General features: G+C 40.4%; 1 protein-coding gene across 1 annotated transcript in view; it reads left to right on the plus strand.

The window, feature by feature from the left end:
• Positions 1 to 16004, plus strand: part of LOC306748746 (uncharacterized protein) — a gene marked incomplete at both ends in the record, with an annotated part of 30778 nt that extends 14774 nt beyond the window's left edge. Inside the window, one exon of the mRNA XM_079231957.1 lies at positions 16001 to 16004. Within this exon, the coding sequence (XP_079088083.1) occupies positions 16001 to 16004 (4 nt within the window). The remainder of the gene's footprint in view (positions 1 to 16000) is intronic.
• Positions 16005 to 17139: the final 1135 nt, after the last annotated feature.

A 17139-nucleotide genomic window follows, 5' to 3' on the forward strand; every position in this document is an offset into this window, starting at 1 on the left:
CTATTTTACCTGTTTGTAACTATCAAACTCTTATGAAGAGGAGAAGAAATAGTCATGTGTCGGCTAAATTTAGATCAATTAAAAGGGAGCCTCAGGGAGCCGCAACAGAGGGGCCAAAGAGCTGCATGTGGCTCCGGAGCCCCGGGTTGCCGACCCCTGACCTACGGGAATGTGGGGGAAAAAACAGGAAGTGTCCGTCTCTTCCTACGACGGAGTTTCTTCTTGCCGTGGTAGTGGGTGAGCTGTGAGCCGGTGTAGCAGTTTCTCAGAGTTCTGTCGTTTAGCATCGCTCACCTACTTGCTAAACCTGTATTCTGATTGTCCTGGTCCCCACCTCGTAATGCCTTTTCCTTTGGCAACGCCAGCCGTCTGAGCTTAGCCGTGAACAGGGTTTGTCCTTTTTGCAAATTACAGAGCTTAAATTTCTGCCTGGAGGCAGGAATCAAATGGCGTGTCCCAGTGCAGCGTGGGGGACGGCGTGATAGGCTATTGTAGTCTAAAGTGGTCTCTGTTGGGCATTTATATCTGTCAGTTCAAGGCCTAGGGTGCCTTTGTTAAAGCCAGCAGGACAATAACTTAACAGTCCGGGTTTGTCCGCTCCACAGACAGTCACTGGTTGGTCTGTGCTGTTCCTTCAGAATGTGTCTGGCCAATATTCTCCTCTTGAGCAGACAGGATGTGGTCTGGGCTTTGGTTGAGATCAAAGTTGTGTGCAGAACAATAATTGTAAACAGAGTTGCTATCATGAACTTAACTATTCCTAATTTATATAAATGTAGAGGTTTCAAGTGAAGAGGTTTATTACTCTGAGGTAGATTCAATATTTATGGGTCAATGACAAATAAGGATTCTAGAATGGTAATTAAATTAAAGTCTAAGTGGTTAAATGTATTTTTAAACTTCACCAGTTAAAACAAGTCAGGTGGCCCAACCACATGTTAGTAAAAATATATACATTTTCTGACTATTCATTATAAGTGATTTCTTTGGCAAGTCTCTATGAGTGTCTACAGTGCATATCTATTTTGTGGATGTGTTTTTTTTATTTATAATGAATTTAAATGATTGCATTCTATTGGCCAGGGTTTGAATGCAAGCAATTATTTAGTTATTTTTATTGTAGTTCTTTAAAGTACAAGGACTTGCTTTGGTTAGAAAACATGCAGCAGAACAATCAACATCCAGTTTATACGACAGAACTAAAAGCATCGTTACCAGATCATGAACTATCTCTAAGTATTAATTATTAACATAGATGTTTCCACTGTTTGAGATGTTGTGAACTTCAATAATAATAATGCATTTAATTTATATAGCGCTTTTCTTGGTACTCAAAGTCACTTTACACAACATTACAATGTCCTAAAAATTATGTAATGAAACAGATTCAAAATAAAAACAATAAGAGCACAGTCATACATTAAAAGCAGTTCTGAAGAGGTGGGTTTTGATTTGTGTTTTGAATGTGGAGAGGACAGTGCAGTCTTGGATAGGTTTGGGGAGAGAGTTCCAGAGGGAGGGGGCGCTATAGAGAAGGCTCTGTCACCCCATGTCCGGTGCTTGGTCCTATGGGGGATGGATAGGAGGCATCAGAGGAGCGGAGCTGACGGGATGGAGGGTGGTGGTGGAGCAGGTCGGTGAGGTAGGAGGGGCCTGATTGTGGAGGGCTTTGTGAGTGAGAAGAAGGATTTTATATTGGATCCGTTGAGGGACGGGGAGCCAGTGGAGATTCTGGAGAACAGGGGTGATGTGATCACGGGAGCGGGTGAGCAGCAGAGTTCTGAATGTATTGGAGTTTATTGAGGATTTTGGATGCTGTGCCATAAAGAATGCTATTGCAGTAATCAATTCTGGAGGTGATGAAGGCGTGGATCAGGGTTTCCAGCTCGCACATTAATGTAAAAAGAAACACTATATTTAGTGGGTCAGTAACGTTAGATTCCTTTGTATGATTACAGAACAAAGATTAGAACAAGACGCTTCAGAGTTTGTAAAAGTTGAGCCTTCAATGTTTTATGACTTCACCTTTCTGGTTTTATGAGCCTCTACATTCCTGAGGGATAGAGATTTGATGCTAGATAGCATGTAGCTAACTGATGTGCTAGTCCTAGTCTTAGCAAAGACAAGCAGTCAGTCTGTTCCAGGAGGCAGAGCTGTCCCTCATGTTCTTGTCTCTCAACCAGGACACAGATTTGTCCCTGACTATTTTGTTCTGTGGTCTAACGTGACCTTATCTTGCCTAGGAAATCTCCCCTCAGCTGTAGGTAAGGTATTAATTCATTTTATTCATGTAAAACAATCTCTTTTGGGGGATTCTGGTTTATCAGACCTCAGCATCACTTCCCCTTGATTATCCTATTTTAGGATGGCCTCCAATCGCCACTATTCAAATGTTATGCATATGTAATAAATTATAAATCTCTCCTGATTATAATGGCTTCATGACTGAACAAACTAATATGTTGAACCAACCAAAATAAAAGGAGGAAAATTTGAGTGAAATCGTCTGGTAGACATTTCGATCCTTTTAAACTGCACAGGATCATAACGTGGCGGCTACAGACCGACATGCATAACTGGTCCAAAACATTCTGGTGGTTAACTGTTGACATTCGTAGTAGCTTAGCATTACAGCCGTCTTAGCGAGCTAACTGTATAAACGTAACCACCTTAAGGCCAGTCATGCCATCCCTGAGGTGAGGTTTCACAGTAACGACCAAACAAGCAATTGGAACAAAAGAGTGGTTATTAGCATAAAAACATAATTTCAATGTTCAGGAAATAAATTACTGGATTTTTATATAAATATTTGGTTTGGTTAAACTTTTTGGAGGCCATCAGTAGTTTTAATGAAGTATAATAATCTGCTTAGAGCATGTTAGGAAGTTAAACAGCTCATACTTCATCTCTAATATCTATTTTATATTCATGTGAAAACATCTAGATTTACTCTAGTTCATCATCAAAACTCAATTTTACTAGATTACATGTGAACACATCATGATAACGTTATGATTTACCTTCACCCGATAATAATCTTTACTGATGGAGCTTGAACGCACCTCGGTGTAACTGAATGGAACCTCCGTCCGTTAGCCGTTAGCGGCGTGCTGTTTGCAGACGAGTCGGTCACTGTGATTGATCTACGCATCATGATAGGAATCAATCAGTAATAATAATAATTAATAATCTGTTACAAATGTTGTGATGTCTTTAAAACATTTAATTATCGACGACATCACCAGAATCTGTCGATCAGAGGAACAAAACCAAAACTGACTGCAGGCGAGCCAAAGTAACTAATGCCAAAGAGTGTTGCTGCACATATGCGACCACACTCGACCGTAGACGATACGAATTAAGACGTGATTCAAAGGTTTGAGCTCTGCTACATCGTGAGCTGACATGCATTATGTACTCTATGAACCAGCACAACAGCCCAGATTAGGAATAATCAGCAGATCTTTTTTGTGGAGCATTACAGAATCAGAAATACTTTACATTCAGTTGACAGACATTTATCTTATTTATTGTTGTTATTTATTTATTTATTTATTATTCACCAAAAGTGAGTATTTGAGTGCCTTTTTAATATTCGCCTGTCTGTCTTCTGAAGGTCTACCTGTCTGTCTTTACAGAACACCTGGTGTAGAAGTTGGTCTGCAGAATGTTCTCTTCTCAGTTCAGTGATGGTGTCCACCTGTACCTGTAGCTACAGGTGTTACATCACTAGTTAGCATGAATTCAGTTTTCCTTAATGTGTATTTCCTGTTTCCTGCAGACGTCCAGCAGCTGTTAGTGGTTAATGAAGAGGTTCAGCAGCAGGACTGGATCTCCATTCTGGACCAGGAGGACCCAGAGCCCCCACACGTTAAAGAGGACCAGGAGTATCCAGAGCCCCCACACGTTAAAGAGGACCAGGAGGACCCAGAGCCCCCACACGTTAAAGAGGACCAGGAGGACCCAGAGCCCCCACACGTTAAAGAGGACCAGGAGGTACTCTGGACCAGTCAGGAGGGAGAGCGGCTTCAAGGGCTGGAGGAGGCTGGTATCAAGTTCTCATTCACTCCTGTGAAGAGTAAAGATGATGAAGAGAAAGCTCAGTCCTCACAGCTTCATCAAAGACAAACTGAACACATGGAAACAGAAGCTGCGGGAGAAGACTGGGGAGGACCAGAACCAGACAGGAACTCAGATACTGATGAGGAAACTGGAGACTCTTCTGACCCTGATACTGATGACAGTGATGACTTTAAGGCGACCAGAGAACCTCAGTCAGGTTTAAAGTCTCTGAATAATGAGGAAGTTTCTGTCAGTGATTCCAGAAGTAGTGCTGGAGACAAAACATTTAGCTGCTCTGATTGTCAGGAGGGAGAGCAGCTTCAAGGGCTGGAGGAGGCTGGTATCAAGTTCTCATTCACTCCTGTGATCAGTGAAGATGATGAAGAGGAAGCTCAGTCCTCACAGCTTCATCAAAGACAAACTGAACAGATGGAAACAGAAACTGATGGAGAGGATTGTGGAGGACCAGAACCAGACAGGAAATCAGATCCAGAAAGACCTCCAGAACCAGATACTGATGAGGAGACTGGAGACTCTTCTGACCCTGATGACTGTGATGATTTGAAGGAGACCAGAGAACCTCAGTCAGGTTTAAACTCTCTGAATATTGATGATGTTTATTATGTCAGTAATTCAAAATGTAGTACAGGAGAGAAACCATTAAGCTGCTCTGAGTGTGGGGAAAGATTTCACATCAAGAGACATTTGAATAATCACGTGAGAATCCACACAAGGGGGAAACCTTTCAACTGCTCAGTTTGTGATACAAGCTTTAAGTTGAATTCACATCTGAAGAGACACATGAGGACTCATACAGGAGAGAAACCTTTCAGCTGCTCAGAGTGTAAAAAATATTTTACATGGATGGGAGATTTGAAGACACACATGTTAGTTCACACAGGAAAGAAACCTTTCAGCAGTGTAGTCTGTAAGAAAACCTTTACACGGAGTGGAAGTGTACAGACACACATGGTAGTTCATACAGGAGAGAAAGCTTTCAAATGCTCAGTCTGTAAACACATTCTAAGTGTAAAGAATAGCTCCCCCCACAAAAAACCCAGAGGTTGGAGGAAAAAAAACAACAGAGGTCTGAGCCTCCTATCCAGCACCCTGGCATAAGCTTTCCCCGGGTGGCTGAGTAGTGCGTTACCTCGATAGTTCGAGCACACTCCCCCTTCTTGAAGATGGGAACCACCACCCCGGTCTGCCGTCCATGGGCACTGTTCGCGACCCCCATGCGACACTGGTAAGGCGTATCAGCCAAGACAGTCCAACAATGTCCAGCGCTTAAAGCATCTCAGGGAGGATCTCATCCACCTCCGGCGTCTTGCCACCAAGGAGCTTTTTGACTACCTTAGCGACCTCTGGCAGGCATATGGGTGCAACCACCAAGTCTTCAGGCGTTTCCTCCCCCCCCCCCCCCCTCATTTTCAATTTCTTATATTTTATTTTTTTTTCTTTAACGATCCTGTTGTGTGCATTTTTTCTTCATCAGTTAATTTTATTTAGTGTTATTTCTAAAATGACGTCTCACCTCTTTTGTGCCTCCTAATCTCCCGTAGTTCCGTCTTTCCCTCACAATGATATTCTTTATTGCTGAGGGAAGCGGATGTTCAAGGAGAGAGAACAGAAGGCCCATTGTTTGTTATTTTCTTCTGCAGGAACAAATAAATGCTGGAAAATCATCATTTGAGTCGACTTCTTCCATGCCCTAAAAACATCTTTTACATGCGCATTAGAGCAAATAAAGCCCCATGAAGGGAACCGATTGGATGGGAAGCTTCAGGAAGCTTCATCACTACTGAAGTCTGTCAGTGTTGTACTTTATGCTATTTTACTATAACTTCAAAAGGAACTGTCTATTTAACAGTTCAAATATAAGGGCATTGTGAATATTCTAAAGCCATTTTCCTCTTAATTCTCTCACAAATGTAATTAATTAACTTAGTTTTCTCCAACTGTACAGTAAAATCACATAACATCTTAAATAGATATAGTCTGGGTCATCCTGAACAGACATCCAGTGGCCATTTTTGCTAATCCATAAATTAAAAGTTTTTATGACAGATCAAAGATTATTATTTCATAATATTTGAACTTCCGAGCCCCTTTTTTAAATAAAAAACAATACAGTAGTGCAACATCAGATTTTATAATAGTTGAATTTTCTATAATGTACAACGTAATCTTCTTTTTCACTTGTTATATCAAATTGGAGAAATCACTGCTTAACTTTTCTCCATACCATAACACCATGAATTAGACAAACAATACATTTCAACTGCTGGCTGGCATGAACGAAATTTCGCAGATTAAAGCCAACTTTACCAGTTACTTACTGGTGAAGTTTTAGTGTTTCCACCTAGCTTAGCATAAATACTGGGAACCACGAATTTAGCCTTGTTCACTGATTAACTTGTTTTATCTTGTTTGTTTAATTTGTAAACTCGCAGCTACTGGAAGGACTGAGAGAACACACATTAGACTCAAACTATTCATGTTAAAATTTATAATAATAAAAGAAACAATATTACTAACGATAATAGTAATGTGGGTGAAAGTCTCGACTTGATTCACTTTGTTATTTGTTTTGTTAAAGATTGACCTGTATTATATATGCAACTAAATAATATAATACTATGTATTATGCTCCTATTATTAACACATTAATAATAACATAGCACCACCCTGGGATCAGGGATCAATAACCTCACCACAAAATTCGGACTGTGATGTCAATTATCCACCATAACCCAGGCCCTCAAGTGAGAGATGAACATCATCTGGTACACTGCAGCCACTGCCAAGAACAAGGGCAGACTGCAGCATATCATTTGCTCTGCTGAGAGTGATTGGCTGCAATCTGCAGTTCCTCCATGACTTGTTCACCACCAGGACCCTGAAGCGGGAGGTCCATCAGGACCAAGACCTCACGCCACAAAAACAGTTTCTTCTCATCTGCAATTGGGTTTAGACACTTTAAAATCCTCAGGACAATTTCTTCCAGTTACCCACATGTGCACATCTGTTCTGTATCAATATACACTTCAAGGGTGCATGTTGTGGCCAGATAGGATGTTGCACAGGTATGGGATTATTTCCACACTTTGCTTATTCACACAATCGTTCATCGTAATTGATTTACATTAAATGATAACTATCTAGTATGTTAACCTAAACTAGTATTAGCTAGCTAATAGCCACCAGCTTTAATGACACATATCACTTCACCCCACGCTTGACCGTAAAACATAATTTTATATAATGACAAACGGCCTGTAGAAGTAAGTATATTTAATTCTTACATTCTGAAATAGTATATTCCAGAAACTGAGTTTTCACCGTGAGTTCAAGAAGAAAGAGCGTGTTAAAACCGGATGTGTAATTAACTCAAGAGAGCAGTTCATTACCTCGCTGCAAGAGCGCCTCCCACAGGGCCATTTCAGAACTGCAGGTGCTAAAAGAACAGCCAAATCAACACTTAACTCAAAATATTTTTCAATGGAAATCTTACCAATTCAAAATAATGATTTTGCTGTGAAAACTGGATACAGTCTCACAATTGGTGTTCCCTAAACATGGCAATAGTAAAAGTATTATTCCACAACAACCAGCTATCAACACATGAAAAGAAATCACAGAAACTGCTCTTTAAAACTATAACAGAGTTTATTTATCTTAACAATACTGATCAAATTCAATAATATTATAGATCAACAAAACACACATGGGCAGCGGTCAGGATGAGTCATACCTCAGAGTCTGAGGCCATGGTTCTCTGACGGAGATCGGTGGATAGCGTCCTCCCAGTCTGAAGTGAGTCACTGCCTCAAGCGAGAGAGGTCAAGTATCTCAGGGTCTTGTTTACAAGTGAGGGAGTGGAATCAATGTCAACTTTATAAAAACTGGACCAACTAAAGGGACTTCTCTCCAGTGTGAGTTACCATGTGTCTCTTTAGTTGCTCATTGTACAAAAAGGTTTCATCACAAACGGAGCAGCTGAATGGTTTCTCTCTTGTGTGCGTTAACATGTGTGACTTTAAATTTCCCCCCTGTGTAAAACTTTTTTTACAGACTAAACAGCTGAAAGGTTTCTCTCCTGTGTGAGTCCTCATGTGTCTCTGTAAACTTACACTGTGTTTAAAATATTGCTTACAGACTGAGCAGCTGAAAGGTTTCTCTCCTGTGTGAGTTAACATGTGTCTTTTTAAATGTGACCTACGTGCAAACATTTTTTTACAGAGTGAGCAGCTGAAAGGTTTCTCTCCTGTGTGAGTTAACATGTGTGTCTTTAAATGACCACTCCATATAAAAGATTTCTTACAGACAGAGCAGCAGAAAGGTTTCTCTCCTGTATGAGTCATCATGTGTAACATCAGACATGACTTGCGCTTAAAGCTTGTATCACAAACTGAGCAGTTGAAAGTTTTCTCTCTTGTGTGGATTCTCATGTGTTTATTCAAATCTCCCATGAGGTGAAATTTTTCCCCACATTCAGAGCAGCTTACTGGTTTCTCACCAGTACTACATTTTGAATTACTGACATAAACTTCCTCATTATTCAGAGAGTTTAAACCCGACTGAGGTTCTCTGGTCTCCTTCAAATCATCACTGTCATCAGGATCAGAAGAGTCTCCGGTCTCCTCATCAGTATCTGGTTCTGTAGGTCTTTCTGGATCTGACTTCCTGTCTGGTTCTGGTCCTCCACAGTCCTCTCCATCAGCTTCTGTTTCCATCTGTTCAGTTTGTCTTTGATGAAGCTGTGAGGACTGAGCTTCCTCTTCATCATCTTCATTCTTCACAGGAGTGAATGAGAACTTGATACCAGTCTCCTCCAGCCCTTGAAGCTGCTCTCCCTCCTGACTGGTCCAGAGTTTCTCCTGGTCCTCTTTAATGTGTGGAGGCTCTGGGTCCTCCTGGTCCTCTTTAATGTGTGGGGGCTCTGGGTCCTCCTGGTCCAGACTGGAGCTCCAGTCCTGCTGCTCAGGGGGAACCTCTTCTTTAACCACCAACAGCTGCTGGACATCTGTGGAGAATAATAAAATACATTCATAAGTCTTATGAATCTCATATTAAACTCTCTATTATTCAAGAGGTTTATATGTACCTCTGAGATATACAGTAGAAAGTACAATATGTACCTCTGAGATATAGTACAGTAAAAAGTACAATATGTACCTCTGAGAGGACGAACATTAAAAAGTACAACATGTACCTCTGAGATGTAGTAAAGTGAAAAGTACAATATGTACATCTAAGGCAGGGGTGGGCAATTCATTTTCCCAAGGGGCCACATGAGAAATTTGGACCGTTGTGGAGGGCCGAACCAATTCTGAACTTAATTCAATTAACTCAATATTAATGTTATTACTTTATTAAAACACCGACACAAACACTTAAAGTAGTAGTGGCTTCTGAGGTGTAGTACAGTAAAAATTACAATTATATCTGATATTTACAGTAAAAAGTACAACGTGTATCTCTGGTGTAGTAGAGTAAAAAGTACAATACTACATCTCAGAGGTATATATTGTACTTTTTACTTTACATCTCAGATGTAGTAAAGTAAAAAGTACAATATTTACCTCTAAGATGATGTAGTACAGTTTAAAGTATAATATGTACCTCAGTACATGATGTGAATACTTCAGTACCCGTAACTCTACCTCAGTACACAATGTGAATACTTCAGTACAGTACCTGTAACTCTACCTCAGTACATGAAGTGAATACTTCAGTACCTGTAACTCTACCTCAGTACATGGTGTGAATACTTCAGTACCTGTAACTCTACCTCAGTACATGGTGTGAATACTTCAGTACCTGTAACTCTACCTCAGTACATGATGTGAATACTTCCTCCAGAACTGCTTCCATCAGTTTAAAGTGATGAAGAAACAAACAGAACCAACCTGCTCTGTGTATCCGGACTTCCGGGTTGAAAACAGCGTCCAGTAGTCTCCGTTGTCGCTCGTTCTCCTCTTTAGAAGCAGAAAGTTCCTCCTCGTACTCTGATATCGTTCTTTCAAACAGCCCAAATATCTCTTGCGCAGCCGCAGTTAGTCGCTGCGTCACTACAGATCTCAGCATTTGGACTTTAGACATGTTGACCCGGTCTGTTAGCGGCATGCTAAGCTAACTTCAGTATCTCTGTAGGCTACCGGGAGATGAGTCAGAGGAACAACATCCGGGAACAAAGGTGAACATCTAGAAGTCCATTCAGAAGGTTTATCCAGACATACAGAGACTCTGCTGGATCAGGACTGAAGGAGCTACCTGACTCTTTATCAACGCAACAAAGACACGCTGCTATTGCTACTGACGGTAGCCGCCATGTTGCTAAGGGAGGAGCATCCGGGTCCGCTGCAGCTTGCGGGGTCACCTTCAAAATAAAAGCCCGTAGACGTCCTCATGATTCTTAATGACTTTCCAACACTTGAAGTAACCTGAATAATTTTGCTGTACTTCTGCTCTGAAATCTCTCTTCAGGCACTTTTTGAACTTTGAGTCTGACAATATAATTCATACAATAAATTTAAGAAATATAAGAAATACAAGAAACATAATATATATGATACAATAAATATAATGAATACAGAAAATTAAATACAGTAAATACTATACATATAATATATACATTAAATATTATGAATACAATAAGTATAATTAGAATATATACTATAATTATTATAAATACAGTAAATATCTTAAATATAGTAAATACATATAATAATGACGATGTGCAACAAGCAGTTGAGAAGAAACGTTAAACATGTCTGACCCTGAATTGAATGACGTTGGATCGGCGTCAGCAAAAAGAAACAATAAATTAACTTCTGAAGGCTTTGGCTTCTACATGGAAATGTGCCAGAAAAAGAGAAGTACAAAATGTAAACAAGCCAAGAAGTGTTTGGAAAACATACGTGCAATAAAGGCATCAGAGGAAAATAAATATTCAGTGAACGCTGAGCTTGCTAAGTTCATCAGCTGTTACCAAGAACAAATGATATGCATGGATCTTTTGTGAACTTACCTGCAGATGAAGTTGCAAGACAAAATAATAACCACAAAGAAAAAATTACAATGTTTTTTGATTTCACTGAAAAGGTAAAAGGCTGGCTGTCTGAAATGGGTCAACCATATACTGGTAAGCCCAACAGTCTGTGAGCCCTCCAAGTGTTCCACCTGCCATGTCTCAGACCTGCGGCCCGTTGGGGCTGGTTGTGAAGATAATTCCATCTTTTCCATTGTTGCAGTCAAAGTCAAGAAGCAGAGGGACAACCAAACGGTGCAAACGTTTAGGATCCAGGGAGTTCATTCACATTCTGTCTGTCTGGTGTAGTACCACAACATGTCCACAAGAGAGCAGCGCTGTACCGACAACACAGGAGAACATGATGACGTGACATATCCACGTTTTAGTTCTGAGGGTGTTTTGATCCTCGGGCTGCGGTCCAATAGTTCAAACCTTCCTAACGTGCTTTTGTTAACAAAACATAAACAAATAAAGAAAATGACTAAAAATCAGGATTGTTTATGTGGATTTTGCTCCTCATTAAAGAAGACATTGGACACACGAAAACACACGAAACGTTTGTATAATGTGATGTTTAAATGTGATATAAACTACCAAATAGTTTATTCAAGTACAGCTGGAATTATTAGTCAATTAAATATTTCACGATTCCAGTTCCGCAGATGTGAAGGTTTGCTGCTTTTCCTTTTTTTATACTGTGAATGAAGTTAATGCATTAGTAATACATGTAATCATATATTCATAATTGTAATAATATTCAAATATGAGTAAACATTTATTTTTATTGGTCATAATTCTAATAATAATATATTCGTAATAATTGTAATAATATCCAAATATGAGTAAACTTTTGTATAATGTGAACTTTTTAAAATTAATTTAAATATATTCAAATAATATATGCACATACTGTATATTTATACTATATATTTATACACTCAGTGTTTCCTCTCTCTGGATGATCAGCTCATGAGCTCCAGCTGGGCAGCAGCCGTTGTTCTGACAGCCCTGCTGACTCTGGGGTTTGTAGTCTTTTACTGGATGCCATCTTGGTTTGTAGTCATTGTTGTTTCCGTGGCGATGGAATGCTTTGTGTTCATTCATGGTTTTAATGTCACATACAACCATTAGCGATGTTGCTTCAGTCGTTTCTTACATTGCAATAAAACTAAATGCTGGTTAATAATATGAAACTCATGATGGGATTCAATCCTCTCCACACAGAGCGAACAAGTTACCCACTAGACTATAGATAAACATTTACAATATAGTGCATTTTTGTATATTGTTATTCAATGCAGTTTATTTTATATAGCCCAACATCACAAATACAAGTTTGTCCTTTCACAGGGAAAACAGGGAAAGAAGCCCTCAGGAGAGCAACAGAGGAGGATCCCTCTCCCCGATGGACAGAGGAATAGGTGTCATGTGACCAGAATGACGTAACAGAGTTACAGCACATTACATGAATATGACAGAAGTTATTCATATAATGAGTGGTAGCAGTTATAGCCCTAAAGTGTTATGCCAACAGATGTATACATTTGTCCTTTATAGCTCATATTAGTGAGGCAAGATGTCATAGAAGTGGCAGTGGAACGTGCTTATGAACATGAACGTGGTGAAAGTGGCAGTGTTTTGTGTAACATTGTATTTTCACAGATTTTTATTTAGGAATAATATTTTCTCCACAGTGCTGGGATTCAGACGGCTCCTTTTCTAAAGGTGGGGATAAGTAGCCGCTCTTGTCATCCAGTACTTTAGTGGATCTTCCCAAGTGTGCTTCTTTCAAATGCCTGGCATACAAAAAGGATTCAAAAGTACATAGAGGTACAGTGTGTATGTTTTTTTACCGAGACAATAAACAGTAAACAGTAAAAAGTACAATATTCATCTCCGAAATGGAGAACAGTAAAAAGTACAATATGTACCAGTGAAGGACCTCGGTAAGCAAAAACTAGGAAGGTGTGAAAAATAAGGATTTTATTGACCCAAAATTATTTACAGGTTTTAGGAAGGGGAACAACATCGGAACAAAATGACAAATAAACAAGTTCAACATAATTTAGTTTAAGGTTTACAAAACTCATGAACTAGAGTTTCAGACCAACACAATGAGCGCTCTATGGACAGGAGACTCTCCAGAGCCGTCGCCCACAGCAGGGTGTATAGCAGTGGGCTGGTCCATGTTAATTGGAAGGGGGGAGGAGACCTCTCTCCCCAGTGGTGCAGAACAGCCCGGCCGCTGAGGACACCCCTCTGGCCGAGGCAACATGGCACGGCCCAATCACCCAGGCCGGTCCATCCAGGTGTGCTGCAGCGGCGCCGGTCTCCTTGGAGGATCGTCGCCTGCAGGGAACCGACAGAACTGTTCACTCATCTCAACTGCACGTCTCTAAATGGGTGCAGTCCATAAAGACAATGGTTACACACGTGCTTTTAGTTCCCTCTAAAGGGTGTTCACCGCAGAGATCTAGAAACCATCACCTCCAATGGGCCTGTCGCTGTCACGGCCGTCACAGTACCTCTGAGGTGTAGGACAGGAGGTCCACGTGCTTATTTTTACTGAATTACATATGAGAGAGGTACATATGTTTTTTTTTCTTACTGTACTACCTCACTGGTATTTTACTGCAGTAAAAAGAAACAAACGTACCTCTAAGGTGTAGTTCAGTGAAAAGTACAATATGTACATCTGAGTTGTAGTAAAGTACAATAAGTAACCTGGAGGTGAAGTTAAATATGTAAAGACAGACCTGTTTACAATGGCGTTTAGTTAAAAACATGCTCGATGGCTATTAATCTGTTTTTATTTATTTCTATTGTGCATTTCACTGCGCCTTCTTTTATTGTGCTTTTATAAATACGGGTCTTGTCTTTCAAACCTCTTTATATGAATCAGCCCCCTGTGTGGTCACGCAGTGACCTTCTGTCTGTAGAAAGTGTGAAATAAATACATTTGACTTCCTGACTGAAGGAGCTACCTGACACTTCATCAACACAACAAAGAGACGCTGCTGTTCCTGCTGACGGTCGGCGCCATGTTGCTAAGGCTGGGCAACCTACAAAATAAAAGCCCTTAAATTAATAAACAGTCAAAAATTATTCCAATCTGGAGTTACCGTCCATCTTTTCCATATGTAACAGGTGAAAGAGACGAATCAAGGGATTGTTTTCTAAGATTATTATATCTATATTAGAATGGCACCTAATAATTACAAAAAAATCAGCAACATTTGTATTTTGACAGTACAAATAACACTATAAAGCTTTGTTGGGATCTGAGAGGAACAGGTTGAGTTATTAACAAGTATAAAGGTTACCAGCTCTTAAGGTGTCACTGTACGACAGGATTTCACAACGACATTTCGATTGTGGTCCCAATTTGCTAAATAGGAAAGAAAACAAAATTCATATTTCCCATGGAGGGTGAATGACTGATACGGCAGCCGAGTGAACAGGTTGAATAATTAAATTACTGATATTATTACAATTATTAAAATATATTCATAATGGGGCACTGTGGATAAAGTCTCAAAATTGGTGTTGATGAAAGATGTGAATAGTTAAAGTACTATTCCACATTTAGCATCACAACACATATGCACAACATAATCACAGAAACTGCTCTTTAAAACATGAAAAGTTTATTTATGTTAAAACATACTGATCATATTCAATAACAACAACAAACATATATCATACAAGTACATGATAAACGGCCTGTAGAAGAAAGTATATTTAATTCTAACATTCTGAAATAGTATATTCAAGAAGTAGTAATAGTGAGTTCAAGAAGAAAGAGCGCTGCAGCTCAGGGGGGTGAGTGGTCGTCCAGTAACCACAAGGTCGCCGGCTCGATCCCCAGTCCCCCCATAGCTCACATGTCAAAGTGTCCCTGAGACACTGAAACCCTACCTGCGCCCCACAGGGCAGCACACCACCTCGCCGCAAGAGCGCCCCCCACAGGGCCATCCCAGCACTGCAAGCGCTAAAAGAACATCCAACTCAACTAAAAATATTTTTCACTGGAATTCATACCAATGATTTAGCTGTGAAAACTGGATACAGTCTCACAATTAGTGTTCCCTAAAGATGGCAATAGTAAAAGTATTATTCCACAACACACATCAACACATGCAGATAATATGCAATAATCACAGAAACTGCTCTTTAAAACTATAACAGAGTTTATTTATCTTAACAATACTGATCAAATTCAATAATATTATAGATCAACAAAAAATTTATTATACAATTACAAACATATTCCCTAAGAGCATCAAGCAATAACGGTGTGTGTGTGTGTGTGTGTGTGTGTGTGTGTCGTCACGTAACTGATTACGCTGAGCAAGACTCCAAAATGGTCGTAGCTTCTTAGTGGTTACTGTGTTTTTTCTGACTTGTTCAGCAGAGTTGCTCCTGCTTAGGATCGGGGACCGTGACCGCGCTCTGTCAGCCCAGCGGTCAGGATGAGTCATACCTCAGAGTCTGAGGCCATGGTTCTCTGACGGAGATCGCTGGATAGAGTCCTCCCAGTCTGAAGTGAGTCACTGCCCCAAGCGAGAGAGGTCAAGTGTCTCAAGGTCTTGTTTACAAGTGAGGGAGTGGAATCAATGTCAACTTTATCAAAACTGGACCAACTAAAGGGAGTTCTCTCCTGTGTGACTTACCATGTGTCTCTTCAGTTGCTCATTGTACAGAAATGTTTCATCACAAACGGAGCAGCTGAAAGGTTTCTCTTCTGTGTGAGTTAACATGCGTGTCTGCAAAAATGAATGCTCTGAAAATGATTTATTGCAGACTAATCAGTCTGTAATAAATTGCTCCCGGTTGCTGTGTCGACGGTGTATAGAGCAAGTTTCTCTCCTGTGTGACGTCGTCTCATGTGTTTGTGTACAGATGAACGCAGTGTGAAAGATTCCTCACAAACTGAGCAGCTGAAAGGTTTCTCTCCTGTGTGAGTTAACATGTGTGTCTTTACCTGTCCACTCTGTATAAAAGATTTCTTACAGACTAAACAACTGAAAGGTTTCTCTCCTGTGTGAGTCAACATGTGTCTCTGTAAATCTCCCCTGTGTGCAAAACATGTTTTACAGACTGAGCAGCTGAAAGGTTTCTCTCCTGTGTGAACTGACATGTGTATCTTTAAATGTGCCCTCTGCGCAAAAGATGTTTTACACTCTGAGCAGCTGAAAGGTTTTTCTCCTGTGTGAGTTAACATGTGTATCTTTAAATGTCCATTTCGTGCAAAATCTTTTTTACAGACTGAGCAGCGGAAAGGTTTCTCTCCTGTGTGAGTGCTCATGTGTCTCTTCAGAAGTGACTTGATCTTAAAGCTTTTATCACAAACAGAGCAGTTGAAAGGTTTATCTTTTGTGTGGATTATCACGTGTTTCTTCAAAGATTGTGAGGCCTTGTCACCACCAGACTCCCTGTCTGGTTCTGGTCCTTCACAGTCCTCTCCATCAGCTTCTGTCTCCATCTGTTCAGTTTGTCTTTGAGGAAGCTGTGAGGACTGAGCTGCCTCTTCATCATCTTCACTCATCACAGGAGTGAACTTGATACCAGCCTCCTCCAGCCCTTGAAGCTGCTCTCCTTCCTGACTGGTCCAGAGTTCCTCCTGGTCGTCTTCAATGTGTGGGGGCTCTGGGTCCTCCTGTTCCTCTTTAATGTGTGGGGGCTCTGAGTCCTCTTTAATGTGTGGGGGCTTTAGGTCCTTTTGGTCCAGACTGGAGCTCCACTCCTGCTGTTCTTCGTTAACCACCAACAGCTGCTGGACGTCTGTGGAAAGTAATGAAATGCATGCACACCTTAGAAAACTGTAATTTCACTTTAACAACTAATCCACTGATATCACCACTTTCCTGTAATGTGGGGAGACATGCTGCACATTTTGAAGGACATATTTGGACCTCATTCAAACTAAAAACTGTTGTGTGTTTTACCTGGCTGTGAGGAAAAGTTTTCTTTTGGGGGAGTTGTTCTTATTAAAATGTTCATGCGCTTCTTGCTGCTAAAACATAATGAAGCATAACCTA

The sequence above is a fragment of the Taurulus bubalis genome (assembly GCF_910589615.1).
Source record: "Taurulus bubalis genome assembly, chromosome: 16".
Classification (NCBI taxonomy): domain Eukaryota; kingdom Metazoa; phylum Chordata; class Actinopteri; order Perciformes; family Cottidae; genus Taurulus; species Taurulus bubalis.